Source organism: Fulmarus glacialis, unplaced genomic scaffold (genome assembly GCF_000690835.1).
Source record: "Fulmarus glacialis isolate BGI_N327 unplaced genomic scaffold, ASM69083v1 scaffold6694, whole genome shotgun sequence".
NCBI lineage: Eukaryota > Metazoa > Chordata > Aves > Procellariiformes > Procellariidae > Fulmarus > Fulmarus glacialis.
In genome coordinates this window covers 14,707-40,311 of record NW_009208577.1, presented here as the reverse complement: position 1 = coordinate 40,311, position 25,605 = coordinate 14,707, and the positions used below count along the sequence as shown (strand labels likewise).

The window sequence follows — 25,605 nt, the reverse complement described above, 5'->3', positions numbered from 1 at the left end:
TCTAACAACGTACACTGTAGTTCAATGTAGAAATCACCAGCTGTGTATTTGGAAAAATATATTCCATGAGGAGTGGTCAGAGACTCTGAAAAAGCCTTTCCTTACTGTTTCTGCATTCTCTAAGCTGCAGGCACTGCAGAGGAACAAAAAATACATATTCCAACAGGGGCAGTGGTGAATGTTTCTGTTTGCTCGTCAGACAGATTGATGAGTATGAACACAGTACTCTTTGAATATACTTATTAATATAATATGCTCTATATGACTGCCAGATGACTCCAAGGCAGTTCACTGCATGACAGCAGAAGCTTAATTCATCAGAAAGAATTTATCTGTAGGGAGATAAACACCAAGGAAGGAACTGACAACTCTGACAATGGTATCTATGCCAGAAATAGTTACAGTAACAGACTTTTCTCCTATTCCCTTTCAGAGTTTGGGTCCCAGGAGCTGTATGTGAAGTCTCCATTTAGACAATATTCAGTCACCGGAATAGTGTAAAGTTCCTTCTCTATGTTGAACTCACAAAGGTAACAAATTAGACTATACATAGGATTTTTCATTGGCTTCTAATATGATAAATATTCCAAAAAGGACCAGTGGGAGTTTTCTTACACCTGAGGATAAGCAGACTTAGAAGAACAATGTGCTGCTATTCAATGACACTGAACACTACTGGTCTGCTCTACTGGCAGGACAGAAATTTAGCCTATAGATGAAAATGCAACAGACACTGTCAGATATTGCAGAAGGACTAAAAGGGTGTGATGCATTGTGGTGGACTGGTTTGAAGCTGTCAGCTTCAACAAGTAGGGTTGATCACTTTGCATTTCATGTAAGACAAGGCATTTGTCTTGAACAACAAAAAAAATTCTCTGCCACCAGCATATGACCTGATTATAATTCACGGTCCTACTACATAATACAGTCAGAGTCCACTTATAAGAGGCTAATATGTTAACAGATACAGTAAGACGTGGCTTAGTCTTATAGTCCAACAGATTGCTTATTGTTATCTAATCTCTTACATTACTATAATTATAACAATTAATTATAAGCAGAGACGGCTCATGTTCATAACCTAACTGAAGTTTCTATTAAATAGCTTAACAAGCATCAGTAAAGGGAATTTTAACAAAGAGTGTTATCTTTCTGCAATTTATCTGGAGCTCCTGAATGCACTAAATGACAAAGCTGCCCACCTGTCAGAGCCAGAGAGGGGGTAGATATCAGTACCGTCCCAAAAGTCTGTGCAGGCTTCGAGGATGATGTCAGCTGTCCCGTGAGAAAACATCTGCTCAGTGCCTGAAGTGCAGGAGAACAATGAGTCAGCATCACACATACAAGCTCCCAGGAAAGGGATATCATACTAACTGCTCCCCTATTTGTTAAAAGCGAGTATTCCCTGATGCACTCCAGATATCCCCTTTCCTCTGTTGAAAGTCTTCAGTCTCCATCGAGAAATTATTCAAAACTGGATGATATGTATTCAGCTGGTATATGTCTAACCATGAGTTCAAACAAGGCTGTGATAAAATGTGAGCCACGTAGTCAGTTCCTATTCTCCCCTTACACTGTGTAACAATCCTGCTCCTACAGAAGCTGGGATAATATCTTGCTCCTGTATCCAACAGAGCAGAAGAAAAGATACTCCTGTGTGCCTCTCCTCATGAGAGTGCAAGCACCAGTGATGAGCCTATGGGGATCAAAGTCTGCCTACACTGGAAAGTGTATGCAATTTTAGGCCAGGCGTGGATCTAAAGGGTCAGAGCTATTCTTGAATACCTTCCATTGAAGTAGCAGAAGAGAATTTAACAGTGTGACCCATTAGATAGCAGCCTGTTTCACAAAGGATTCTGAAAACGTGTTAAATCAGGATGGGTCAAGAGTTCAACATAACAGACTCTTTTAGAATAACTCATGTTGTGATCAGGGAAAAACTGAAAATCAGTGGACACCCCAGCTTGTCCTGTTTTTTTTTTCCCCCCACTACTTTACTCTTTAATACAGACTTAAAATCTTTCATTCTCTCTCGTAGACAGGGGTGTCAAAAAGTGTTTCTCAAAGGTGTGTGATGTCACTTGCCTGATGCAGGTCCCAGGCACAGGACACAAGTTAAAGGATGCGGGGCTGCCTCCCCCTCCTCACTTCCTGCTCTCTTTCAGTAGCGCTGATACATTAACATTGCATGCACGTAGACTTCACTGTCTAGGTTCCCTCCTCCAGCTGCTCTGTGACTTTGCCCCCAACAGCTTCAAAGCTGATCTAATGAAAAAAACATCACTGCCAAGAAAAATGAGCCCAAAGGCTTCTTGCAGGCATTGTTGCCGACTGCAAACGCTCACACTAGCTGGTGAAATCAAAAGCCAAGAATATCCACTCGCACAAACCAGGCAGGGACCTTCAGAAACACCGGAGGATTTTCCAAAACATAGCAGCTCTCTGCTTTCTGCTATAAATAGTCATCACACGCCAAGTTTATCAACATAACAAACCTCCAAGACAAATAGGAGCTGTGTGTGAAAGAAGGAGCCTGTTTCAGGGACACAAAGGAGTACTTGTGCAGAGTTCTGGTTAATTTTATTGTATAAACACCTAATCCTTCCCACCTTGCTCCTACAGTCAGATAGCCCTTGCTAGGAAAAAGGGAACAAGAGTTGTTTAGTGATTCATGCAAAACCTATGCCCTGGACACAGAGCAAGAGCTTGCAGATGACCACACGCACACACATACCTACGGTCATGCCTGACAGCAATTGCAATCCATTTCCCATTGAGTATCATCAGCATCCCACACAACAATCCTTCTAAGGGGTAAATGACAATGACAGCACACACTATAAACTGGAAGGAGTTCATTCAGCTGTTATTGCCAGTCAAGTGAGCTCAGCCTCCTCCCCTCCTAAATCATGAACTTGAAGGCCAGGATTTCTCTGGCACAAGGGAGAAAACTAATGAATAGGACAGGGAGTATGACTAGCCACTCATGACTGCTGGGACTTGTTAGGAGGAACCAAGCCGCTAGAGCTGAGCCAGTGAGACAGAGCAAAAGGAATCAAAGAGTGCAGCTATAGCAAGGGAAGACAGAGTGGTATCAAGCCATTTTACTCCACTGAAGATGCTGGTGAGCCCCTCATTTCCATGTGGTTACTACGGATTTGGGATGAACACTGCCAGATGGCAAGACACATATTTCAATGGAATAGCAAGGGAACATACAGATAAGCTACCTCCTATTTCTGCTACAGCTGTAGAATTTATTATGTATCTTCAGCATGTCATGGGAGTGGGTGGATTCAAAGATTTATTCACAACTAATGTATCAAGAAAGGTTATTTATGATCATCTGGTCTGACTCTTCTGCATAAACAGAGCTATTTGATTTCATCCAGTATTATCTGCATAATCCATTATTCCTGGTTGTACATATTCTAGAAAGATTCAACGGACAAGACTATCACGTAAGAGGTGTTCCAATGGTTAACTAGCTCCGCTGGCAAAACTCCTCTTAGAATTTACTCTAGACAGCATAATCCAGGTCACACACGTATTCGTCTGAGCTGCAGCCTCTAAACTAAACTGATTAAAAATGAGGATAAGGAGTTGAAATAAGGCAACATTAAAGGTCCTACACTAAGAATCTCAGCATCAGAAAAATCCTTGCTCACAAAGGCAAGATAGCAGCAATCAGGACAAATGAAAAAGGTCCTCCCCAGATTAAGATACAAATTTAAGAAGAATTGGGCAAAAGAAGACAGCTTACCTGGTTAATCTCTGGCCAGCATAATAATCGTATTTCAGATTCAATATTGAACATATGTCAACTCCAGAGAGCAAAGTTTTGTCAATTTAAGGTATTATGAAGAAACTAAGAGCTCTGACAGGCAAGCTGTTAGATCTTGTTGAGGTGCTTTAAGACCTCATGGTGCCCAGCTGTAAATCCTTTCTATCCTAGCCCATTCCTATTAGAATAGGAAGGAGTAGAAGGAGTGGAGAAGTCAGCATGGCTTCAGGTGTTGTATTCATGGTCGCCATGACTTTGCACGGGATTTCTGTGATTTCTTATTAGTACGCAATATAGAAATAGAGTATGCAATATAATATACTAGACAACTCACTAAGATAATAATTTATGATTTGGGTTATCAGAAGGATGAGCATCACTAGCTAAAACCCTGAGTAATATTCAACCCTGTGCAGTATCAGTTTCACTACCATAATGAAGTCTATTCAAAACCCAACAAAATCCCCACCTTGGCCTGAACTGCCATTTGATCCCAGAAAACAGATTTACTATGTGCTATCTAAGATAATTTTTAAAAATTATTTATGATTCTGGAGTAAGCCAGAGCTGGGAAGAATTCCCCCCCCCCGAGTATGCCATAGCACTGATCCCTAAGGTTTGTTGAGCATATCTCTACTGGCCATAGGCAGAGCAAGGCTATCACCCCATAGGGACTTCAGACTATTCCAGTCTGATGTTTTCCAGGCTCTCTGGGGAAAAGATCCTCCTGTACCAAGTGGATGCCCAAAGAAAGGGGCAGCCTTACTGGTAGTGGTGTCCTTCACAAACAGGTTAATCATGTGGCTCAGGGGCGGTCTCCTCTTGGTGATTGATGAAAGCTTCCCCAGGATTGTTTCCTTAACCATCTCATCACTTGGCAAGCGGTACAATGCCAAATAGTTCTCCTGCTTGAAAAGATCTTTAGCACCCGGTGTGAAACCTGAAACATGAACATAAGGAGGAGAAAAATTAGGCTCTAACCAAAGCAAAAGAAAGGTCCTCTCTCCTACTTCTCTGCCACCCACTTTGCCTGTGCTCTTTCTGACATCTCCCCAGCAATAGGCAGGTGAGCTGTGTTTACTGTGCATCTACACCAAGATGGCTCAAGATCTGTGATGAAAAACATTCAGAAGGACTAGATGTTGTTTGTAATTACAGCTTTCATGCTTCTGGCTCATTGAAGAGAGGAACTGTGACATTGAAGGACAAGCACAGAAGTGAGTTCAAGAGCTTCCAGATTTTAATCCTAGTGTGGCCGCTAACCTCTTACCTCCCCTATGCCTCGTTTTTCCCATCTATAAAACGAGCTGAGGTACCTCACATCATTTATACTCAAACTCCTGACAGCATTACAGTAAAGACAGGGCAGTTATCTGTCCATTAGCAACTATTCTCTCCTGATGAGATTGCCAGAAGAATACCAAGCCTAGCCAGGGCTGGCATGAAATATCCTTGATGACATTTGTTCCTTTGGTAGCGTCTACAATGTCAGAACTTGCCAAAAGCAATCTTTTTAATAGACTCTTTTGGCAACCGAACAACAACAGAGTCAGCTCTGTAATTCCACCTTCTCAGCAACCAGGACTGGGCAAATATTTTTCTTGTGGTCTCTAAGGATTAAGTATGTATTGACAGCTCTGATTCCTCTGTGTCCGCTCATCCAATTTCTCCTTACCTATTAGCCTGGCAAGCTCACAGAGGCCCCAGGGCACATGGACAGGCAGCACAGCATTGTGAGTTTCCTGGAGGGCAATGTTGCAGAGGTGGTCAGAGAAGCAGCACAGACGCTCTGTCACACTGGCATTGCAGAGATTGAGCAGAACATTCAGGCCCAGAGGCTTGAGGGAATTCAAGTGCATCTGCCAGTTGGAGTCATCAAACTGGATGCAGGAGGGGTTCTGCTGGTCTTGGGACAGGCTAAGCATTTCAAGGTGGTAGTCACACACAAAGTCTTCAGCCTCACAAGCCAATACCTCACTGTCACCAACAACCTGGTCCAACAGACAGGAAAATTCTAATTGGTTACGATGAATACAGCTTGAGCCTAGAATCCCACAGGGAATTCCCAATTAAATTCCCAAAAGGGGAGACTACGGGTTTAAGTCTGTCTTGTAGCTCCACAAAAGACTAATTGTGTGCCCCTTCAGTATGTCTTACCTGACTATGTTCCTCCTCTCCACCCTCTGTGTCCTTGCTAAAACTCACATTGGACCCAGAGGGATGCTTGCTTCTGCTGTTTGGCTTTCGGTGGGCATGGGCATCGGGAGCCTTTGGAGGGTCACTAGACCAGTTGTTCCTCTCTTGCTCATTGGTCATGTGGACTGTGTCTGCCAGGGGGCCAGAGAGCAAAGCATCTCTTTCATGGGGCTGCAAGAGACCGACACAATGAACAGTGGTGATTCAGTGGTTGAATATGAGCCACTACTGATTCACATGCTGCGTAAGAACTCCTGTAGAAGAGGATCTCATCCTCACTGCTTCTTTACCTTTTAAGCAAAGAACTATGGCACAGGACTTCTCTACAAGCAAAGGGCCCCCTCTATAATACCACATTGTGCATGTCAGTCAAACTGTGATTAGAGCCAACATACTACATTATAGATTACACATTCCTCACCTCGTCTTCCATCTCAGGATGGCAGAAGGACCGTGTAGAGAGCTCATCAGTCAGATCTTCATGGCTATCATGAGGTGGTTCCACCTTCCCACTGAAGAACAGAACAGTCTCTGGGCTGGGGTTTGGCCAGGAAAGAATCCCCTGCTTGTCTACACAGCAGAGCACCTAGAACATCCCACAACACCCCCAAGAAAGCAAAATCTCAATGAAAATCTCAGTGTTCATGCATAGTTGTAAATATCACAAGTTTAATAAATACATGGGATTCACCATGTGAAGTCTCTCCTTCACCAACCTTCTGTCTTAAGACATTGCACCTAATAACCCTCCAAGAAATCCGAGAATTCCTTGCTCTAGCAGGATTGATGGGTTGTTTAACACCAATTTCATCTCAGGATATTGCAAAACTAGGCATGAAGACCACAGGAAGGAAGCAACTACTCAACCTGTTTCACCAGCTAGTACCTTATCAGGATCCGAACCAGCTGGTTCTTGAACAGGTTCTTGTTCCAGTCATGGAACCAGAACCAGAGCTGGAAAATACAGACACCCTGTTAGATGCCACAGAGTATCTATAACCATTGTTTTAGCCTGTAAATGTCCTGCTTGGACAAGACAAGACAGTTACAAACTCTTCCTCAAAGACAGGTGCCTGAAGGGTTTCTAATTCCAGCACAGTGAGCTGATTGCTAACAGTCTGCTCAGGGAAGGATGACATGAATGATGCAAATGAAGCATCCACATAGGGCTCCTCCTTCTGACAACCCAGCAATACTCACAGTGACAGATCCCAGACTATGGAGCAAGCTGGAAGTGAAGCTCAGAGTTGGGGATTTGCCTTTTAAAACACAGAGGAAGTGGCTCCAGATACAGCGTATCATTTCCTGCCGAGGGAAGCAGAGGACATCAACCAATTAAAGACTCATTCAGTGAACGATGAGGGGAGAGAAGGAAGAAAGGGAGTATGACATTACCTGCTTTCAGGTTCAACATAGTGATACACTGTAAGATAAACATCGGTCTCCATGGGAACCTGTTAACTGATACGGTGCTGACATTCTCAAGGGAAAGGCATTTCTTCCCCCTTCCAGAGGATGCTAACAGACAGTCTGATTGTTGAATTGAGAATTCACTGAAACTACCTTTGTCTATCCAAAAACACAGGAAGGAATTCTGAAGTGATTTCATTTGGGGTGAATCAGTTGTTACTTCTTAGTATTTTTTCCTAAAGTAACTCTCACCCCCTTGGATTATAGAGTTTGAGGCCTTAATCTTACAATCACCATGCTGCAAATTGGGTAAATCGAGTCACTGTGGTGAGGTGACTTGCCCAAGGTTACTTACTGAGGCAGTGACAATGTTGGAAATAAAGCCAAGGTGCCTGACTACTCCATCATTATAAATGAATTGTAATCAACATGGTAATAAACTGAAAGAAGGGGATATTTTGCAAAATTAAAATGTCAAGTTGGCACCCTTCATCTTCCAGACGAAAATGTTTCAGAGGAGTCTGGATGGCAGCAATCAATCCAAGCACCAGAGCTGTATGCTTTTCTCCGTGCACTCCTAAAGCCAGTAAAACCAGCTTTGCATTTAAGTGTTATTTTACTGCTTTTTAGCTGTCGTTCTGGAATGCTGTCACTGCAGAGCATTTCCCACAAAGCTCCTTAGATCAAGTTTGTTAGATCTTAAGGGTTAGTACAGCCATAAGCTCAAATGCAAAACAATTATGAGCTATCACCAGGAAGAAAAAAACTCTTACTTAAACCAGTTTCTCATAAGCAAAAATGTTACAAAAGGAAAGCAGATCTTTTCAGTGAGGAAGGTCAGCTCAAATCACTCCCACTTAACACCTGAAAAACATCTCAGCTAAATGATGAACTGGCATAGAAAGACAACAAAATATTCAGCGCGCGCGCGCGCGTGTGTGTGTATGTGTATGTATAACCATGTGCACTCCTCTGTGTGGCTGGGAGCAAGGAGATATGATTTGATTCTTATAATATCTAGGGATTTTTAATCACTTCGGGAGTCCACCTGCTTCCTTATGAAAAGGGGAATCTTAATGCCAGATTAGACAGAGAAGTGTCTTTCCTCTACCCACCTGTTTAATCTGGATGATGCAATTTACAGAGTGGCCAGATGCAGTTCCTCCCCCAGAAAAAAGTCGTCTGAATGTTTATCTGCCCCAGCTTTGGAAGCACTAGTAATGTACTTAAGCTTGTTAAGGAGCCTATGAAACAGGATCAGACTTTTAGCCTGAACATCCCATGGTCCCCTCTTCACATTTGGTCTTGGTGCTGACCGCCATCCCCTCTGTTCTTTAGTTTTGGCTTCAAGAAGGAGGTTTTTCTGGTACAAGCAAAATACTTCCCTTCTTTCTGACACACACCATAAAAAGTTTATTTTACTCCTGGAACAGGAGGACTTGAAGGAGGTACTTTCTTCAGGACAGAAAAAGTTGATTTCAAACCATTTGCAATATTCAGAAAAGCACAACTGGACTTAGCGTCAAAGTCACCTAAATCTCTGGTCAGCAGAGCAGCATTTACATGGGAACATGTAGGAAAAAGACATGCAACCTGCATGCATAGCAAATTAAAGCAGCAAATGAGTGACAATGGACAACTGACACAAGTAAAAAGCGTCTAGGAACAAGCAGGAGATCAGAGAGGAAGGGAAAGGATATCATGAAGTTCTGCAGTGAAGATGGAAGAAAACAATTCATAATAATAGTACCTGAGAAGATACCATCTCTGTGTAGCTGCTGAGAGTGTCCTCTGAAAACTTAGCAAGCTGCAGCAAGAGAAGAGACCAGTTACTATAATTGTGCTCAGAAATGTGTCATGAGGAACATCTTTCTCTAAATACTGTGCCTTCAGAGAGAAGAAAGCAGGAGTCCTGCTCTGTGGGAATCGCTATACCAAGGCAGAGCAATAATTCATCAAAGCAATTAAATCTTTAATGGACTATGTCTTTATCTACTTGTGAAGCACAATCAGAATGCTTGGTGCTGTACATCACAGAAGAACACACAGTCATTACCTAAATGTCTACAGAGAAAATAATGGCAATTAGACCCAGAGGAGGCTCTTTCTGGATGGTTATTTTTAGACAGAAAGAGCCAGGATTGACTGATCTGTTTTTAAGCTATATGGGTCAGTTAAAAGAAGGGAGCTAGAAGAGTGCTTGTAAAAGCAGGTGCCTGGAACACAACAGACACAGAGGAATGAGGTGATGTGAATGGGATGTGGATAGGAAATGAAAAGAAATTATAGCAGGGCACCACCATGGGGCTCTTGGAATTACACCAAGAAATTTACTAACTCAAAATTTGTCCATCCAGCACAAAGGAATTCCACAGTAGACATAAGTTTGAAAAACAGTTTAAATTTAAGTATATTCATAAGCACAAGTGAACATGGCAATTACATTTGTATGTAAATAAAATGACACCCCAAAATAATAATGCATATATCTGGCACTTTAAAAAGGATCAGTTTAACAAAGCTGAAAAAAGCCAAGTCAAATTTGTGAGAAATAATTTAAACTGAGAACGATGAAGGATAATTAGGAACTGTTTAACCATATTTTATTAAAATTACAAAAAGCAACAATCCCATAGTAAAAAGTCCAGTTTTGAGTGGAAGTGAAAATAGAAGTAAAAATTAACAAAAATAAGAAAAAGTATACCAGTAGGTAATTAAAACCAGTCTACTGCTTGTTGAAGACAGTGAAATTGCAAATGATATTGCAGGCAAGGCAGACATGTTAAATAAATACTGCTATTCCTTTATCCAGTGCTATAATCATACCACATGATAACTATGAAATATTTTCCATTCTAACACGAGCTACTGAAAGTAAATATGTTTAAATTAGCAGATCTGGACAACTTTCTGACCATTACTGCTGATTTTGCACAAGGCTTGAAGCATGAATTAAGTCCCAGTGCAATGGAAGAAAGCTAATGTGGTGCCAATGCCTAAAAAGGGTAAGGAGAACAAACCAAATTACCACAGGATCCCAGACAGACTTTGATTTCAGACAGAAAAACAGAGCCACTAATGAGAGACTCAGTTAAAAGAAAAGAAGTGGAATAATACAACCAGCACCAAACACCACAAGTACACTAGTAACAAATATCATTAAACTATTGTGGTATCTTTTTTGACAAAATTACAGATTTGACTGATAAATTTAATGCTTCTGACGTAGACCACTTGGTACTTTGACTTGATACAAAATGCTTTCCTGGTTTTCTAACAAAAACTAGAGTAATAATGGAGAAATAGGGCCCATATTAGAAATAGACTATCTCCAAATGGAACAGAAACTGAGAATTACTTGCAATAGGATGTGTTACTACCTCAAGCAGCGACAAATTCTGGGTATTTTGTTAATAGCCTGAAAGAAAACTAAAAAAACGTAACTGATAGAGACTATACAAAGTTTGGGGTAGGGTCCAGTAATAAAGAGAACAGACCACCGTTACAGAACAATATGGATTGCTTGCTAAATAAGCAAAAACATGCATACCAACAGGCACAAAAGTAAGGTTGCATACCTAGGAGCAAAAATGAAGGTTGGACCTACAGGATGAGGACTCTATCTTACAAAGCGGTAACTCTGTAGATTATCAGCTGAACAAAGCCTGGCCATTTAAAGCAGTGGCTAAAAGATCTAATATAAGCCTTTGTTGCATTAACAGGGGAACATACAGTAGAAAGTCCAAATTATTCTGAAATTTAGTACAAGGGCACAACTGTTACTGGAATATTTTGTGGGGTTTGGAGATTGATAATTCTACAGTGATCCTGAAGCACTGGAGAAAGCTAAGAGGAAAGCCAAGAGAAAGATTAGAGGGTTGGAAAATATGCTTATAGTGATTCAAGGTGCTTAAACTGTTTACTTAACCAAAGAGACGGTAAAAGGGAATGTGAGTAGCTACAACAGACCAGAAATTTGATTGACGTGCTCTTAAATCTAGGAGGCAAAAGACGTAAATGTTCCAAGGGCTGGAAATCAAATACTACAAAAATTCCCACTAACATAGAATGCCCATTTTTAGAAGTGAAACAACCTATCAAAGGCAGTACAAACATTTTCAAACCAACATCGAATTCCTTTCTAAAAGGAATGCTGCTGTAGTCCAACTGTAGTAACACAACTTGAGGCAGGGGCTCGTTTTGGGGGACACTGGTTTGTGTCCTGCAGGATGTCTGACTAACCAGTCACAAGGGTTACCTATGGCCTTGAAAAACTGGGAATGAAACAGCTTGAACACGATGGGAGGGAGCAGAAGGTGGAGAAAAGCATCACACAGGCCAAGTGACTGGAGAGGAAGAGGGTCTTACCTGCTTGAACAAAGTAGAGAGAAGGAAGGAGTGAAATAGAGAGCCCAAGAGAAGACTGCCCTAGTCAAGAGGGAGAATGACCAAGGTACATCACAACAGTTGTTCTGCAGCAGCAAGGATGGAAGATCATGTTTGAGATGTCACAGAAAGAGCTGGCTGGACAGAGTGAGTTGCCTGGACAACAAAAAGGAGAAGACAGGAAAGAACACAAGGAAGGTGCAAGTATGAGTGACAGGGCAAATGGGCATGTTGAGAATGATGAAGCAGGGAAGCCAAGAAGCTCTGGCATTTCCCAGCCAAATAGCAAGGTGTAAAGAGAAAGAGGAAGGTTCCAGAGACAGAAACCAAGTGATGCTGAGAATGGGTGGGAAAGGTAAAGTGGAGAAAACACTGAAAAGAGATGGTAAAGATGCAAATGCCAAAGGGAGGTAACGTGTCCTCCCCTCCCAGGACACAGGCAGCTTAGTCATGTACAACCTATAGGAAAAAGAATAGAAAACACAGACCCAGGGCCACAGAGGCCAAGGAAGGACAAGAAGGCGAGAGAAACTCTGTCCAAGTACAGGCATAACAGAAGTCAGCACAGAAGACAAACATAGCACACTGCATCTCACCAGCACTGCCACCAGGAGAGAACGAGACACCCATCAGCGCATCCAGTTCAGGATCACCCACCCATCAGACTACCAAACTCCACTCCACAAACCAGCACAACCACCAGAAGTTCCTCTTACTCCCTGACGCACTGCAAAGGTCATGCCTGCAAGCAAAGCTCCAGAGCCTCAAAAAAGGGCTGTTCAGCCCCCTGACAGGGGATTGCAGAGAATCTCATGTATTCCATTCCTTCTCAGTGGCTAAGTGTTCCCTAGTTACAGCCACCACAGGGCATGTATCTCTATGTTAACTCATCTGACAGATTATATTTAGCTGATAGAAAGCACATGCTTTGAAAAGATTTATGGAATCACTGGAGCTTCCTATCACCTTGGGATATCCATAGACAGGTTGAAAAAATTAAAACATCTGTTCAAGAAGAAGCCACTCTGTGCTCCAGGGAGAGGGCGTAGGTGGGACAACGAAAGGTCCAACAAGCTTTTACAATTACGTGGACACATGGGCTGAATTCACTGTGCTCACTTCACAGAGCCTTTCTCATCTTCCGCCCTTTTCTCTGCAATGGTTTGATGTGGAGAGATACCTACCAGTGAAGTGGATGAGGCCTTGCTCATCTGGGCCAAGACTCTGGCTTCTCCAAAGGCTGTAGCAAGAATCCACAGGACAGGAAAGAGCAACGGAAGGATAGGCAGGACACCATTCACCTGAAAAAAACATTTGTAATCACCAGCAAGCACAGAGACAACAAGAAGTCAGACCTTTCACATGACATCTTTTCCACCACAGTGAGAGGATGGGTAAAAGGCAATGGCAGAAAGGATGGATACCGCTTGCACTGGAAGCAGTGCAACACAGGGAGAAGCATAGGAGAGGAGACACATACACCCTTTGGGGCTTTGTGGAGAAGCGTGGAGAAGAATTGAATAAAGCAGAAGAGGTGGCCTGATGAGCACCAGCTGATTCAAGAGCTGAAACAGCTGAAGGGAATTGTGAGCAGTCATGTGGATCGTTGCTGGAAGGAAGAGAGATTGTTTTCTCTTAGTATATAAGGGAGACGAATTGGGTGATGAGAAGAGAGAGACAGTGGGGCTGTCCCTGCTATGATAAAGGATGTATTTTAAAAAAGGATTCTGTGCATGTATATGTGAGGGTCCATGCCTTTAATTGCCACAAATGGTGCCCGAACAGGGACCTGAAATCAGCAGCTGCTGATCCGGTGGTGGCCCCCACTGAACTACAAAGCTGTTCAAAGGAAACGGGATAAGTGACATCGCATAATCGTTTCTGCAGGACAGAGGTGAGCAGCGGGGAAGTTATATGAACTTTCTACATTAGTCATGGGGCAGTTGGCATCTCAGTCACAGAAGTTTCAATTTGAAATATTTCAATGTATTTGGTGTTGCAAAATGTGACTGATTTGGCAATACTGTAAGGAAAATTAAAAGATAAGAAAGATTTGTTTGAACTTGTGCCAACGGCGGATTAAATTTTACAGTGACAGAGACTAAAGACACTTTCTCGGCTGTCCATTGTGAAACCACCACCATTCGTGCCCCTGCCCTCCCCCCGCCTTACTAGGTTTAGTAAGTTAAGATTAATATTTGTCTTTGTAATAGAAGTGTTAAGTTTATATAAAAGAAATAGGTTTAGTAAGCTAAGATTGATATTTGTAAGATTCAAATTAATATTTGTAAGAATATTTGTCTGGTTAAAAAGGAAATGGTCTTCAAATCATATCTTCCTGCAGATTCTCCAGATGATTTAATTTTATGTTTATTAATGCGCAAAAATAATCAAAAGTATTTTTGTTGAACTCTGACAAGGGAAAGACAATTGTTTCTTTGCTTGTTAAAAAAAAAAAAAGAAGAAAAATTTAAAAAAAAAGAAAAATAAAAAAAAAGGGGGATGTAACAGGCAATGCCTGTAGTTTATTGACCTGGCAGGGCCCCAGAGTATGCTCATTTACCATATGAGGTGATTAAGTAGGTATGCAAATCAATAAAAGAATATGGGTTATAGGTTTCATTTACTATAAACTTACTGCAAGTGATAAGGAAATCATATATGATGACTCCTTTAGATTGGAAGTCTATATTACGCCTTGTTTTGTCAGCGGGTGCAGTATTCTGTGTGGTTTTCTGAGTACTGTGAACTTGTTCTTGTGAATGTAATGGACAATTTGAACAATTTGCAACTACCCTATGGGCAAGATGAAATGTTAGGTGAAAGGAATTGGGCATCACCCGCTGCACAAGCCACCTTGCTCTGTGAAGTGCTTACATAAGTGGCTGATTTGGTTATGAGAAGTGTTAAGATGAGTGCTGAATTTTGACAAATGGGAATTATCATTTGCTACGATCCGACAAGGAACATAAGCCTTTGCGCAATTCTTAGATCGATTACAAACTGCTATACAATGTCAAATAGAGTCTCCTGAAGCTGCTGAGTTGTTGCTTTTTCAGCTTGCAATTGAAAATAAATAAAAAAGGGGGAGATGTGGAGAAGAATTGAATAAAGCAGAAGAGGTGGCTTGATGAGCACCAGCTGATTCAAGAAGCAGAAGAAGTGGCCTGATGACCACCAGCTGATTCAAGAGCTGAAATAGCTGAAGGGAATTGTGAGCAGTCATATGGATTGTTGCTAGAAGGAAAAGAGACTGTTTTTTCGTAGTATATAAGGGAGACAAATCAGGTGATGAGAAGAGAGAGACAGTGGATTGCCCCTGCTATGATAAAGGATATATTTTAATAAAGGATTCTGTGCACGTATACGTGAGGGTCCATGTCTTTAATAGCCACAGGGCTTGTAATGAAGGAGGCCATGAATAAATCACACCAACTTGTAGCTGGTTTTCCCGCTGAACTTGGCATAAAATCTTACAAGTTTAAAGGCAAAGGATACCATATATATATACACACATATACATACATGGCAAGTGAGAGAGAGCAAACAATTTAAAGGGCAGTCTAGGAGGAATGGCCAGGGTAGAGCTGCTGTCCTGCTCCACTGAGTGCTCCTGGATCCAGCATGCACAAGGGCATGCATAGGATGCTGTCATAAGATGAAGCAAGTCACTGAGGGAGGGAATCGGTCTCAGTGGTGCTCTGGGGAGGAGGTGTAGCAGAGCTTAAAGCTTTCCTTTACCTGTAGCTGAAGAAGAGTGTACTGCCAAGAAGCAATTCCAGGAGCTTTGAAAATGAAGCGCACAGCATTGGTGATCAGGAATCCAGCCTGCAATTCAAACAGAGATGACACTGTCAGCTAGCTATCAGTACTTGTATGGAAGGAGTTTTCACTGCCTTGTAACATTCTCAGCCCTGGGAAAGTCTGGAAGATATACCTGGTCTGCTGCTGCAGTTCCTCCCTCCACTCTCACTGCTAGATGGCTCAGCATCTTTGCTTCTCTGAACTACCCAAGGTACACACAGTCAGCTGCATGAGTTAAGGCCTGGCCACAATTTCCTATTGATGGCTGCAAATTCTTCACTTTTATTGACAAAACATGGCTATATTCAACAACAAAGGCTTGAAATGAGACCTACCAGTACAATAGGGACAGTGTATTTCAGCATCACTGACTGTACAGTGAATCTCTCATTATCCAGGGCTGTCACAGGACGTGACAAAGCCATTTCCAGACACCACCTAAAAAATGGAAAACAGCTTGAGATTTCAGCAACCAAGATCCTAACCCTGCACTTTCCTCAGATATAAACCTCCTAGTAGATCTGATTAGAACACTGCATTCACCCTATGCTATGAGAGATGACCTTCAAAAGAGAAGCCAAGTTCTACAATAACAGTGTTGCACTTGCCATGGTAAATTTGGAGTGCTTTTGAGCAAACTCCCCAGGTCTCCTCACCCGCTTAACAGGAAGGCTCTATCACCCCAATGTGTACTGAAATTCTAACAGGACATTCAGATATCTGTATCTCCAGTTGACCAAAGGGTGTCATATTGCTGGTTACATCAAATGCATGAAATCTATGACCTCCCTGCATTGCTCAAATTTAGTTGGAAAGTAATGAGCTGAACAGTAATACTTAGCACATATGTGTTTTATATATTAGCCTAACCTACCAGTTAAGGAGGACAATTGAAGACAGACAGTAAGAGACTTATAGCATTCCCAGGTAATAAAGAAAATACAGCACAGCTGTCATGGTTTAGCCCCAGCCGCTTGCTCACTCCCCCCCCAGTGGGATGGGGAAGAGAATCGGAAAAAAAAAAAGTAAAATTCGTGGATTGAGACAAAGACAGTTTAATAGAACAGAAAAGGGAGGCAAAACAATAATAAAAATCATGATGATAGAATATACAAAATAAGTGATGTACAATACAATTGCTCACCACCCGCTGACCGATACGCAGCCGGTTCCTAAGCAGTGGTCACTGCTCCCCGACCAACCCCCCCAGCTTATATACTGAGCAGTCGTCATATGGTATGGAATACCCCATTGGCCAGTTGGGTCAGCTGTCCTGGCTGTGCTCCCTCCCAGCTTCTTGTGCACCTGGTAGAGCATGGGAAGCCGAAAAGTCCTTGACAAGTGTAAACACTACTTGGCACCAACTAGAACATCAGTGTCTTATCAACATTATTCTCATACTAAATCCAAAACACAGCACTATACCAGCTACTAGGAAGAAAATTAACTTTATCCCAGCTGAAACCAGGACAACAGCGTATTTGAAAATTCCTGTCCTGGACTTTGCTGCCACAAGGCAGCAACAAGGACATAGACAAGCTGTGCAGGCATTGTGCACTGTATTTAACCCACCTGACATTGTCAATTATTGGGGTCTTCAAGACACGGAAGAGACGATACAGCTGAGGGTTCTGAGGTCCCTTCTTCACTTCTCCCCTTGGGGAGGGCGGAGGTGAGAAAGGTGGAAATAGGTCTCCTGGCTCCAGAACTATGTGCTCATCATCCTAGAAAAAAAGTCAGAGAGCCCAAAGGCTGCACAGTCGGGGCCTCAGTGGAATTCTGCTGCGAGGGACTAGAAGTTTAGTCCAGAAGGATCCCTCCCACTGCAAGTGACACAATACGTGCTTGTCACAGTTCCCTCTCTCAGCTCTCAAAAATTCATTAGCTAAACTATTGCTTCAAATTTGAAGCAAAATGGAATGCTTGTGTTCAAGCACATGTGGTTATTTTATGAAAATTGGCATTTGGAGTGAAAGTTACGATAAAAACCAACAAAGGTAAATTTCAGGCTTTAAACTTTTTCCAATCTTCTTCAAGCAGCAAAATCTTTGCATAGATCTTGTAATTCATTTGTTAATTTACTTCTACCCCAGGTATTTTATATTATCTTCTTTTATAATAAATCAGTAGTAAGGACAAGGTCAAAGCAGACAAACTTTATTTCTCCACATAAAAAACAGGATAAAGTAGGGGGTTTTTATGTCATATCATCCTACTGGATAGATTGACTCCATTTATATTTAGCAGCCCGTTACAATTTCCCTTTGACCCGGAAGAGATGGAAATATGGTGCTTTGGTATCACATCAGTATCTCCTGTCCATTGGGTCTGGGAGTTCATAGAGAAGATGCAGTCTGTCTAAGGAAGCACCATCCTTGACTGAACTGGAATTTCAAGCTATTTTCAAGGTCAGAAGAAATCAAACACTCCAATAATCTGTACACTGGGAATTAGAGTATTAGGAAGAAAATCCTGGGAAATATATTGTTACAGGCCAGGGAAATGAGACAAGCAAGTTACCTTAATCCCTCTCAGAGAAGCAAACGACTCCTGGCCTGGCCTCAAAGCAATGACATCTCCTTCTACTAACAGGCTCACAGGCAGGTTGACAAGATGACCATCCCTGTAGGCCCAATGAAGGGACCAGGATGGGGCATAAGGCATGTGAAGGTCAGGGTACATGGAGTCTGGCCATTTCATCTCTTTGCCAAGTGTATCTGAAAGCATAAAGTGTGAAAGAATTAAGTGATAACAATTCTGGAGGGGCCTATTATACATCGATTTACATCCTGTAGTGGCTATAGGTCCTCCAGTGCTAAGCTCAGTCCATTCCCATGATCTTTTATCATCTCTCTCTTTCTTCTTGATGGCTTTTCCCCTCTCTCTCCACCCAGTATTAACAACTAAACATAGTCATTTTATAACCTGAAATACATACTTGTACAACGGAAAAGCTAAAGGCTGTCCTTAAAACTGCTGCACTGAAATGAACTGCCTCCTCAGGTTCAAAAGCCCCCGTTGAGACGATGCTCACGCACAGCAATTTATTTCCTTCTGTCCTATGTGGTGATACAACCCCACATATTCTTCTCTCATCATCTGCTGCAAGGCAGATATTTTTGTAAGATACCGAGGATTCAAACTACTCCAAAGCACAGACATTACAGATGCCTACCTGATAACACACAGATTGGAAGCACGTGACCACATGACAGCTCAAAATAACTATTTTACAGGACAGGCATGAGTAGGGGACAATTCTCACAGCCGGTTTCTGTGTAACATAGGGGAAGGCTAGTAAATTCCACTAGTAACATATATGATCAGGTTTGGAGAAACACCCAATGGGAGGAAAACATAAATGCAAACAGACACATGAATGAGACCTCACCATTTATCTTATCAATGATTGTCTGAAGTCTCCTCTCCACCTCTCTGCACTTCAGCCTCTCTTGACGCCCAATCATGAAGAGATCCAAGAGGAGAAGGAGGAAGAGTGCCAATGCATTAACTATCTCAGCACCTTGGCTTTGCACAGAAAAACAGAAGAAAGCAGAAAGCAGATGAGGTTTGACTAAATGAGCAGAATACACTGCCAGCCACCCACAGAGATAAAAGCACACCTGCTCAGTTGTTTATTCCTACATCCCACAGACTTGTGGCTAAAAAAGAAAAGCAGGGGAGCAATGATCACACTTCCTCTTTAGAATAATGCCACCAGAGAAGTCTGAAAGGACCCGACTCAATTAAAAAATACCCTTACAAATATAATCAAGGCATGCTATAGCGCATGTGACAGCACAGTAACTTCTGCTACAAGCCACTAACTTCTCCAGTTTCAAAATCCTTCCTAACTATGATAATGCCTTAGGATTTTTCAAGATCTAGGAACGCCACAGAAAAAAAATCTCAGTCTCTCCATAGGACACTCCATGGGTCTATTAGAAGTAGAATTAAGTTGGCTGAAGTTTTGCAAAAGGGACTGATAGGGACAGAATTACCATGATGAGTATGCTAATGTCTAGATGTCTAGACAGAATGAGGGACAACACTGTTATGTCAGCCACACACAGTGTCAAGATGATATAAAACTACCACCTTGCTTCAGTTAACCAGCATAGGATGTTTTGCTTACCTCCCCTGTGGCTGGCTCCCATAGCAGCACAGCAGCAACAGTACTGCCAGAAGCATCAGAGATGCACCAGGCCAGTGGAAACAGGAGCAACGGTTACCATGGTATAGAAAACTGCTCCTCCACACCTCCTACAAAAGGAGAGCAGCAGACAGCATTCAGGAAATACAGAGCCAGATGTTTGAAAAAGCAGAGTGAGAAAGGATGAAGGCAGCAGTTGACACTCCAGGGTGAACACAATTTTGTAAAATCCCTGAAAATGATACAGAGCATCCCAGATCAGTTATGCGAATGCTACAGCACTAGCAGTTGCTCAGCTGGCAAGTCTGGGTGAACACTCCCTGCTCTACTCTTGCTTAGAAGAATGAAAAGGCTTCTGTGCCAGGCTGCCTCATTGTCACTAACCCAGAGAGGAACAGTTTTAACACTGAAGTACTGTGCATGAACACTAGCATTTTGTATTCAACACACACGCCAGACAAACATGGTGGACAAGGGGAGATTGTTGAGCTTCACAGCTCTTTCTCTCCACCTGATATGGACCCCCTAGGCACACTGCCATTAGTGGCTCTTGAAGCCCTTAGATCCTTCACAGCTGAAGCTAAGCTCCTGTAGAGCTCCAGCAACCAGGAGAGAAGTGCTGAGAGAAACATACCCTTAGGTAATTCCTTGCTTTGGTACCAAGGACTTTAGCAGTTCTATACCTGGACACTCTGCAGCAGCAGCCTGCGAGGGAATGCAATCAACTTTTGTTTTATCTTCAGCTTTACTTTGAGAAGGGGAGACTGAATGCCCAACTTGTGCTGTTTGGTGCCTCACCTTCCATGAAGTCACTTTTTTCCGTTCCTTCTGATGTCCCTCCAGCAGTGCTGACAACTGGTCTCTCAGGATCATGAGGGCTTTCTTTGTGGTAAGGCCCAAACTTGAGGTCATCTCATCCTGAGGTGCCAGAAAAACAAACTGTTTAGTGCTTTCCCATTTTCTTTTTAGGCTTTTTCCTGGTGGCTGACGGAGCACCCTACCATGAATGCCCTGCACTCATTACCAGTCTGATTCTCCATTTTCCTGAAATAATCTGTGAATTTTAGGCTGCTGGCTGGAATTAGAGCACCTAGATAATATGAGGTAAACAAACCAGTCCTGACTGTGCCGGATAAATACTTTATCAAAGCACAATACCAAGTCATTTCTGCGAAACAAGATTCTAATCAGCAGGGTCTGGGGACAATACAAAGGGAGGCTGCTCAGCTCTGAGGTAACAGAGGCTTGAACTGGTATCAGCTTGTAGAGACAACAGAACACAGACAGTTATGGTAGAATTTTAATGATACAGGATGGTTTTTGCTAACAGTAATAACAACTAGAATATCTGCAATTCTAAACAAGTGTCCAATTTCCACAACTGCTTGTTACAAATTTTTGGTTACGAATCCTGCCTCTGTGGCTACTTTGACACAAAAACCCCCAGATTTAAGTGCTAGGCTATGCATCAGTTCAGGCAGAGGCACTACTCCAGCATCAGCTCCTCTTTTTACAAAAGAAAGCACTGGAGATTTAAGTGCTGAATTGTGCGAACATACAGGGCTATGGAAGCACACAGAGTCCAGGCCACTGCTCCCTCATTCTTCAGCAAATAGGCAGCAACCTGAAAGGACGCAAACCAGGAGTTTGCCATCTGATGCTGGTAACAAGAAAGCAAGGTAAACACCTGCATTTCTGAGGCAAGACACAAGCACTTACCTTCCTTTCAAATCACAGAGACTGCTGCGAAGTACTGTGGGTACCAGATCACTGAAAGTGAACCAACAAGGAAAAGCAGGCAGGTGGCTCTGAGAGTGCTACAGCAGATATCATGGTACTGGTCAATAAAAGTTCTCATTTGCATTTCATGTTTTAATACAAACACCCTGAGGGTGTACAGCGTATAGGATATCCTGCACATTAGAAATGCTCAGGTGTATCATACTGTTTACAGAGTACAGAACTACTGAACACAAAGCAGGCAGGAAGCTTCCCCCTCTGGACCCCATCAGTGTGACACACAGCCCAGCAAGTACAGCTCAGGCAGGAGCTGCAGCTCTTCCTGCTATTGCAGTCACAAGCTCTTCCCAGTCCTGCCAAACCCACCGTGGTCTTACACTGCAGTAGCTCTGGTCTTCAGGAGCTGCATGCACACACTCAGCTCTGCAAGTGCAGCTCAGCTATAATCTGCGCTTTTCTTCCTGTTCCTTAACGGAGCGATTTCATGATGAACATTTACCAGAAACTAATCTCGGACTTCAGAGTGATTTGCATTGACCGTCCAATCCAAAACTGTAACGTACGTGTCAAGGAATAGCAGGTAGACGCTCTTTAAACTACCATCTACCACACACAAACACTCCCCACCTATCAGGGACAATTTGAAACAGCAAATTCTGGCCAGGCAGAGTCTAGCAATGCTGCTTTAGCTGCACTTTTACAGAACTAAAAATAATTCTGCTGTAGTTTTCATTCTGTGTCAGTTTTAGAAATAGAGGAAGCATTCTGTGTTGTTCTTGGAAGCCGCCCAGGTAACATCAGCACAGGACTAAACATAGGAGTCTCTCAAAGGCTCCAGAGGAGAAGATGGCAGGCAGTGTAGCTGGCACAGACATGCTACTGCACCATGGGAGTGCTGCAAACAGGAGTGCCTGCGAGCAACACGGAGCAAGTGACACAATAAGGTTTCTCTCTCTCCGCTGACTGCTGGCTATTTGGGGCATAGCAAAGCATCCACAAATACACTCATCCTCTCCAGCACAGGGAAAGCAGACAGATAAATAAAAGACACGGAATGAAAGGCAGCAATAATAAGACGGACTCTGAAAAGCAAAGTCTGCTTAGACACCAAGCTGGTTCCAATGGATACATCAAGAGCTACAGAAGAAATGACAGAAAAGCTGCACTTAATGCCAACATCTGCTAACACACACTGCCTGGAAAGAGAAACTGCGACATCACAGCAGGCAGCAAACAGAAAAAGGCAGCAAATCCAGAAGTAATCAAAAAGGTTCCTGAAATACTTGCACGCCTGCTCCAGTCTTTACACAGGAGTTACTGTTTTGCTGTAGTATCAAGGTAAGGGCAGCCACAAAGGAAGGTGGCTGTAGCAGGTGAGAAAGAACAAGTGCAGAGTGTGGCAAGGCTGGGGAGGAACAACAGCAGAAAGGGCAAGGATTGTTAAACACCCATCCTGACGCTTAAAACATAGAGTGTTCGGCAAAGCAGGCAGAGCCAGCCTGGTAAACAAACACTGTAATAATGTGAGTGAGAGGCTGCCTGTGGTGACTCAGATAACCTACTGCCGGTGAGCATCAAGGGAAAGCGCTGGGAACCAAGGAATGAAAGGGACAGGCGAGAAGAGCCACCCTGAGCTCCTGGCAAGGGGCAGCTGTAGGTTTTCGCAACAAGAGCTGCCCTGCTAAGTTATCAACTGCTAGTGAGGCATTTTTCAAATGCCCTAAAGTAAACCTTTCTACATGGCAAACCTAGGTGCTCTTAAGCTGTCCCAGAGGGATCTTTCCAGCCTTTCATCAGCTGCAAGTGCTCCTCCTGCCACAAAACAGGAGGTGAGCACCCCAGGGTGAAGAAGCCATTCACCGGAGGTGTTCATTAATAAAAACCTCAACATTCGCATCTTTGCTTTGGAAAGTTGCATTCAAAGAGTAATCCACTAATTTTCAGGTCAAAACAAAAATAGCAAGATACGTTCCCACACAGCCGCCTTAGCATAGGGCTTCCTCTGAAGAACAAAAAAAAAAAAAAAAGGAAAAAACAGACAGTAAATTCCAGGTTACAATGAAAGCAAACCCCTGATGGGTATCAGGAAGCATTTTAAAGGGCTATACTTTCCTTTTGCCCATGCCTAAAGGGAAAATGTCCCAAGGAGAAAATGAGCAGTTGCTTCCTCCTTTGCCCTGAGAGGCTGGAGAGCACACGAGTCTCTAAGTGCACTTACAGCTCCTCCAGAGCTGACCGCTGCCCTGGCTATCACAGCCTTAGTCCAAAAGGCGTGACTGAAGCCAGGTAGATACAGGATGATTGCAACCTTCTGTCTTGCCGACGATAATGCGTCTCTCTCAGAGCTGTAATCTGCAGGATGGCTGTTAAGGAAAAAGCACACAGTGCAGGAGATTTTTTTGTACATGTGATTTCATTTTCTAGAGGGAATGAATACGCTGAGGTGTGGACTGGACAGGAAGATGAAAAGATGCGTGAATGGGCTCCTCTTTTCTCCACTTTCAGTAAATATCCTAAATGTTAAATTACTGCTTACCTTGCCTGCAAACGTCAGGGAAAGGGAACTTGAGACAGATCTAGCAAATGCCCGGGTTTAGGAGGTGGTTTGTCTCTTCAAGAAGCAGCTCAGAGCTAGGAGACGGGCAGCCACAGAATCAGTAGACTGTTCTTTGCCTTATCCTCTCAGTTGGCCCTCCACAGTTTGACTGTGAGAAATTAGTTGCCAAATACCCAATGATCCAGGAGCTTGTTGAAATCTGTAGCCTTGCCTGGCTCACAGCAAAAAGATTTCCTTTACCTTCCTCATGGGTTGCAGGAGCGTTTTCAGATTGATAGGTAGGAAAAGAGTGGTTATCTTCTGATTTTTCCTCCCACAATGTGAAGTTGTACCTGAGCATCACCACCTAGTCATGTCTGCTTCCCGCAGCCCGCCTTCACCCTTACACAAAATCACCACTGGTTCCAGATCTGTCCTCCTAAAATTCCCATCCTGTTCTTTTACACATAGAACCATTCAAGAATATCTTAAAAGTTTATCAGTTATTCTCACACTCTCTGCTATCTGATGAAGGATAGAGGTCTTGCTCCCTCCTTCAAGAAGAACAAACAAGCAGAGGCTAGAATGTATATATATAAGAAACGGACACCAAATATTTAAGTCCTCTTATATTTTCATACAGCCATTACACATCCACAGGAGCATATTTATTTGTTGTACCAGTGTATGTTGATATAATATGTGGTGTTGTATCACGTGCCAAACATTTTTTTAAATAATACTGGAGCATAAATATACTCTTTGCTTTACAGAATTCACCCTTCCAACTGCTTCTGTAGACATGTAAGTTGATTCAACTGAGCAAAGTGGGTTGAATCATCCTCTGTCCTCTGTGGATTCAGACTCTTGCAGAATAAGGGCTTCTCACCAAGACTGCTGTACATTTAAATGTAACTGCCTTTACAATGATTGTTTAAACAAATAAGGGAATAGAAAACAGAAGATTTGCTAGAAGCTTCAATTTTCATAGACTGCAGTTCCACCCCTCCGATTCAGAGTGCTATGGAAAATCCCTTTGAGGCAGCTGTCAGATTGTTTCCCTCTTTCCAGGCTGCACACACTAGGCCCCTTTTTTAACACTTCTACTCAATTGCTTTTCAGATTTAAACAGTTGGAGGCGGGAAACTGGGCAGCAGAATGTTCTTCCTTTTTCTGAGAGCTATTTTGCATTCCTTAGCAGAACCAAGAAGGCAGTTTTTAATTTAACAATGACATTTTGCAGGCTGTTAATCTTCTTCAGGGATTACACCTCCTGAAATGTAAGCATTATTCACAGTTTCAAAAACACATGAGAAGGAGTAGTCCACCAAATATATTTGCATTTAGTACTGTAAGTCAGATTCTTGCTTAGGATAAGGCACAATATGACCCATAGTGGCGTTTTTTGGGTCTCATCAGAGAGGATGGCAGACATCATACACACAACATGCATGCAATTTCTTGGGGCAACATTTCTTACAGCAGGCTAGTGCTAGAGAGGGATTTATTCTTGTTCTAAAGCAAATCATACATCAGTATGTTACAGCTCTGTCCAACTGCAGCTGCTGAGTTAGTGTTCAGACTGCCTGAAATGGC

At 42.7% G+C, this 25,605-nt stretch overlaps 1 protein-coding gene across 1 annotated transcript in view; it reads right to left on the bottom strand.

Moving 5' to 3' along the window:
* Positions 1–20,651, bottom strand: part of KIAA0195 (KIAA0195 ortholog) — a gene marked incomplete at its 5' end in the record, with an annotated part of 32,029 nt that extends 11,378 nt beyond the window's left edge. Inside the window, 15 exon segments of the mRNA XM_009576530.1 lie at positions 1,203–1,305; positions 4,551–4,724; positions 5,460–5,775; positions 5,942–6,151; positions 6,402–6,566; positions 7,181–7,285; positions 9,141–9,197; positions 12,961–13,077; positions 15,518–15,604; positions 15,916–16,018; positions 17,153–17,304; positions 18,101–18,297; positions 18,972–19,108; positions 19,716–19,843; positions 20,532–20,651. Coding sequence (XP_009574825.1) covers positions 1,203–1,305; positions 4,551–4,724; positions 5,460–5,775; positions 5,942–6,151; positions 6,402–6,566; positions 7,181–7,285; positions 9,141–9,197; positions 12,961–13,077; positions 15,518–15,604; positions 15,916–16,018; positions 17,153–17,304; positions 18,101–18,297; positions 18,972–19,108; positions 19,716–19,843; positions 20,532–20,651 — 2,171 coding nt within the window.
* Positions 20,652–25,605: the final 4,954 nt, after the last annotated feature.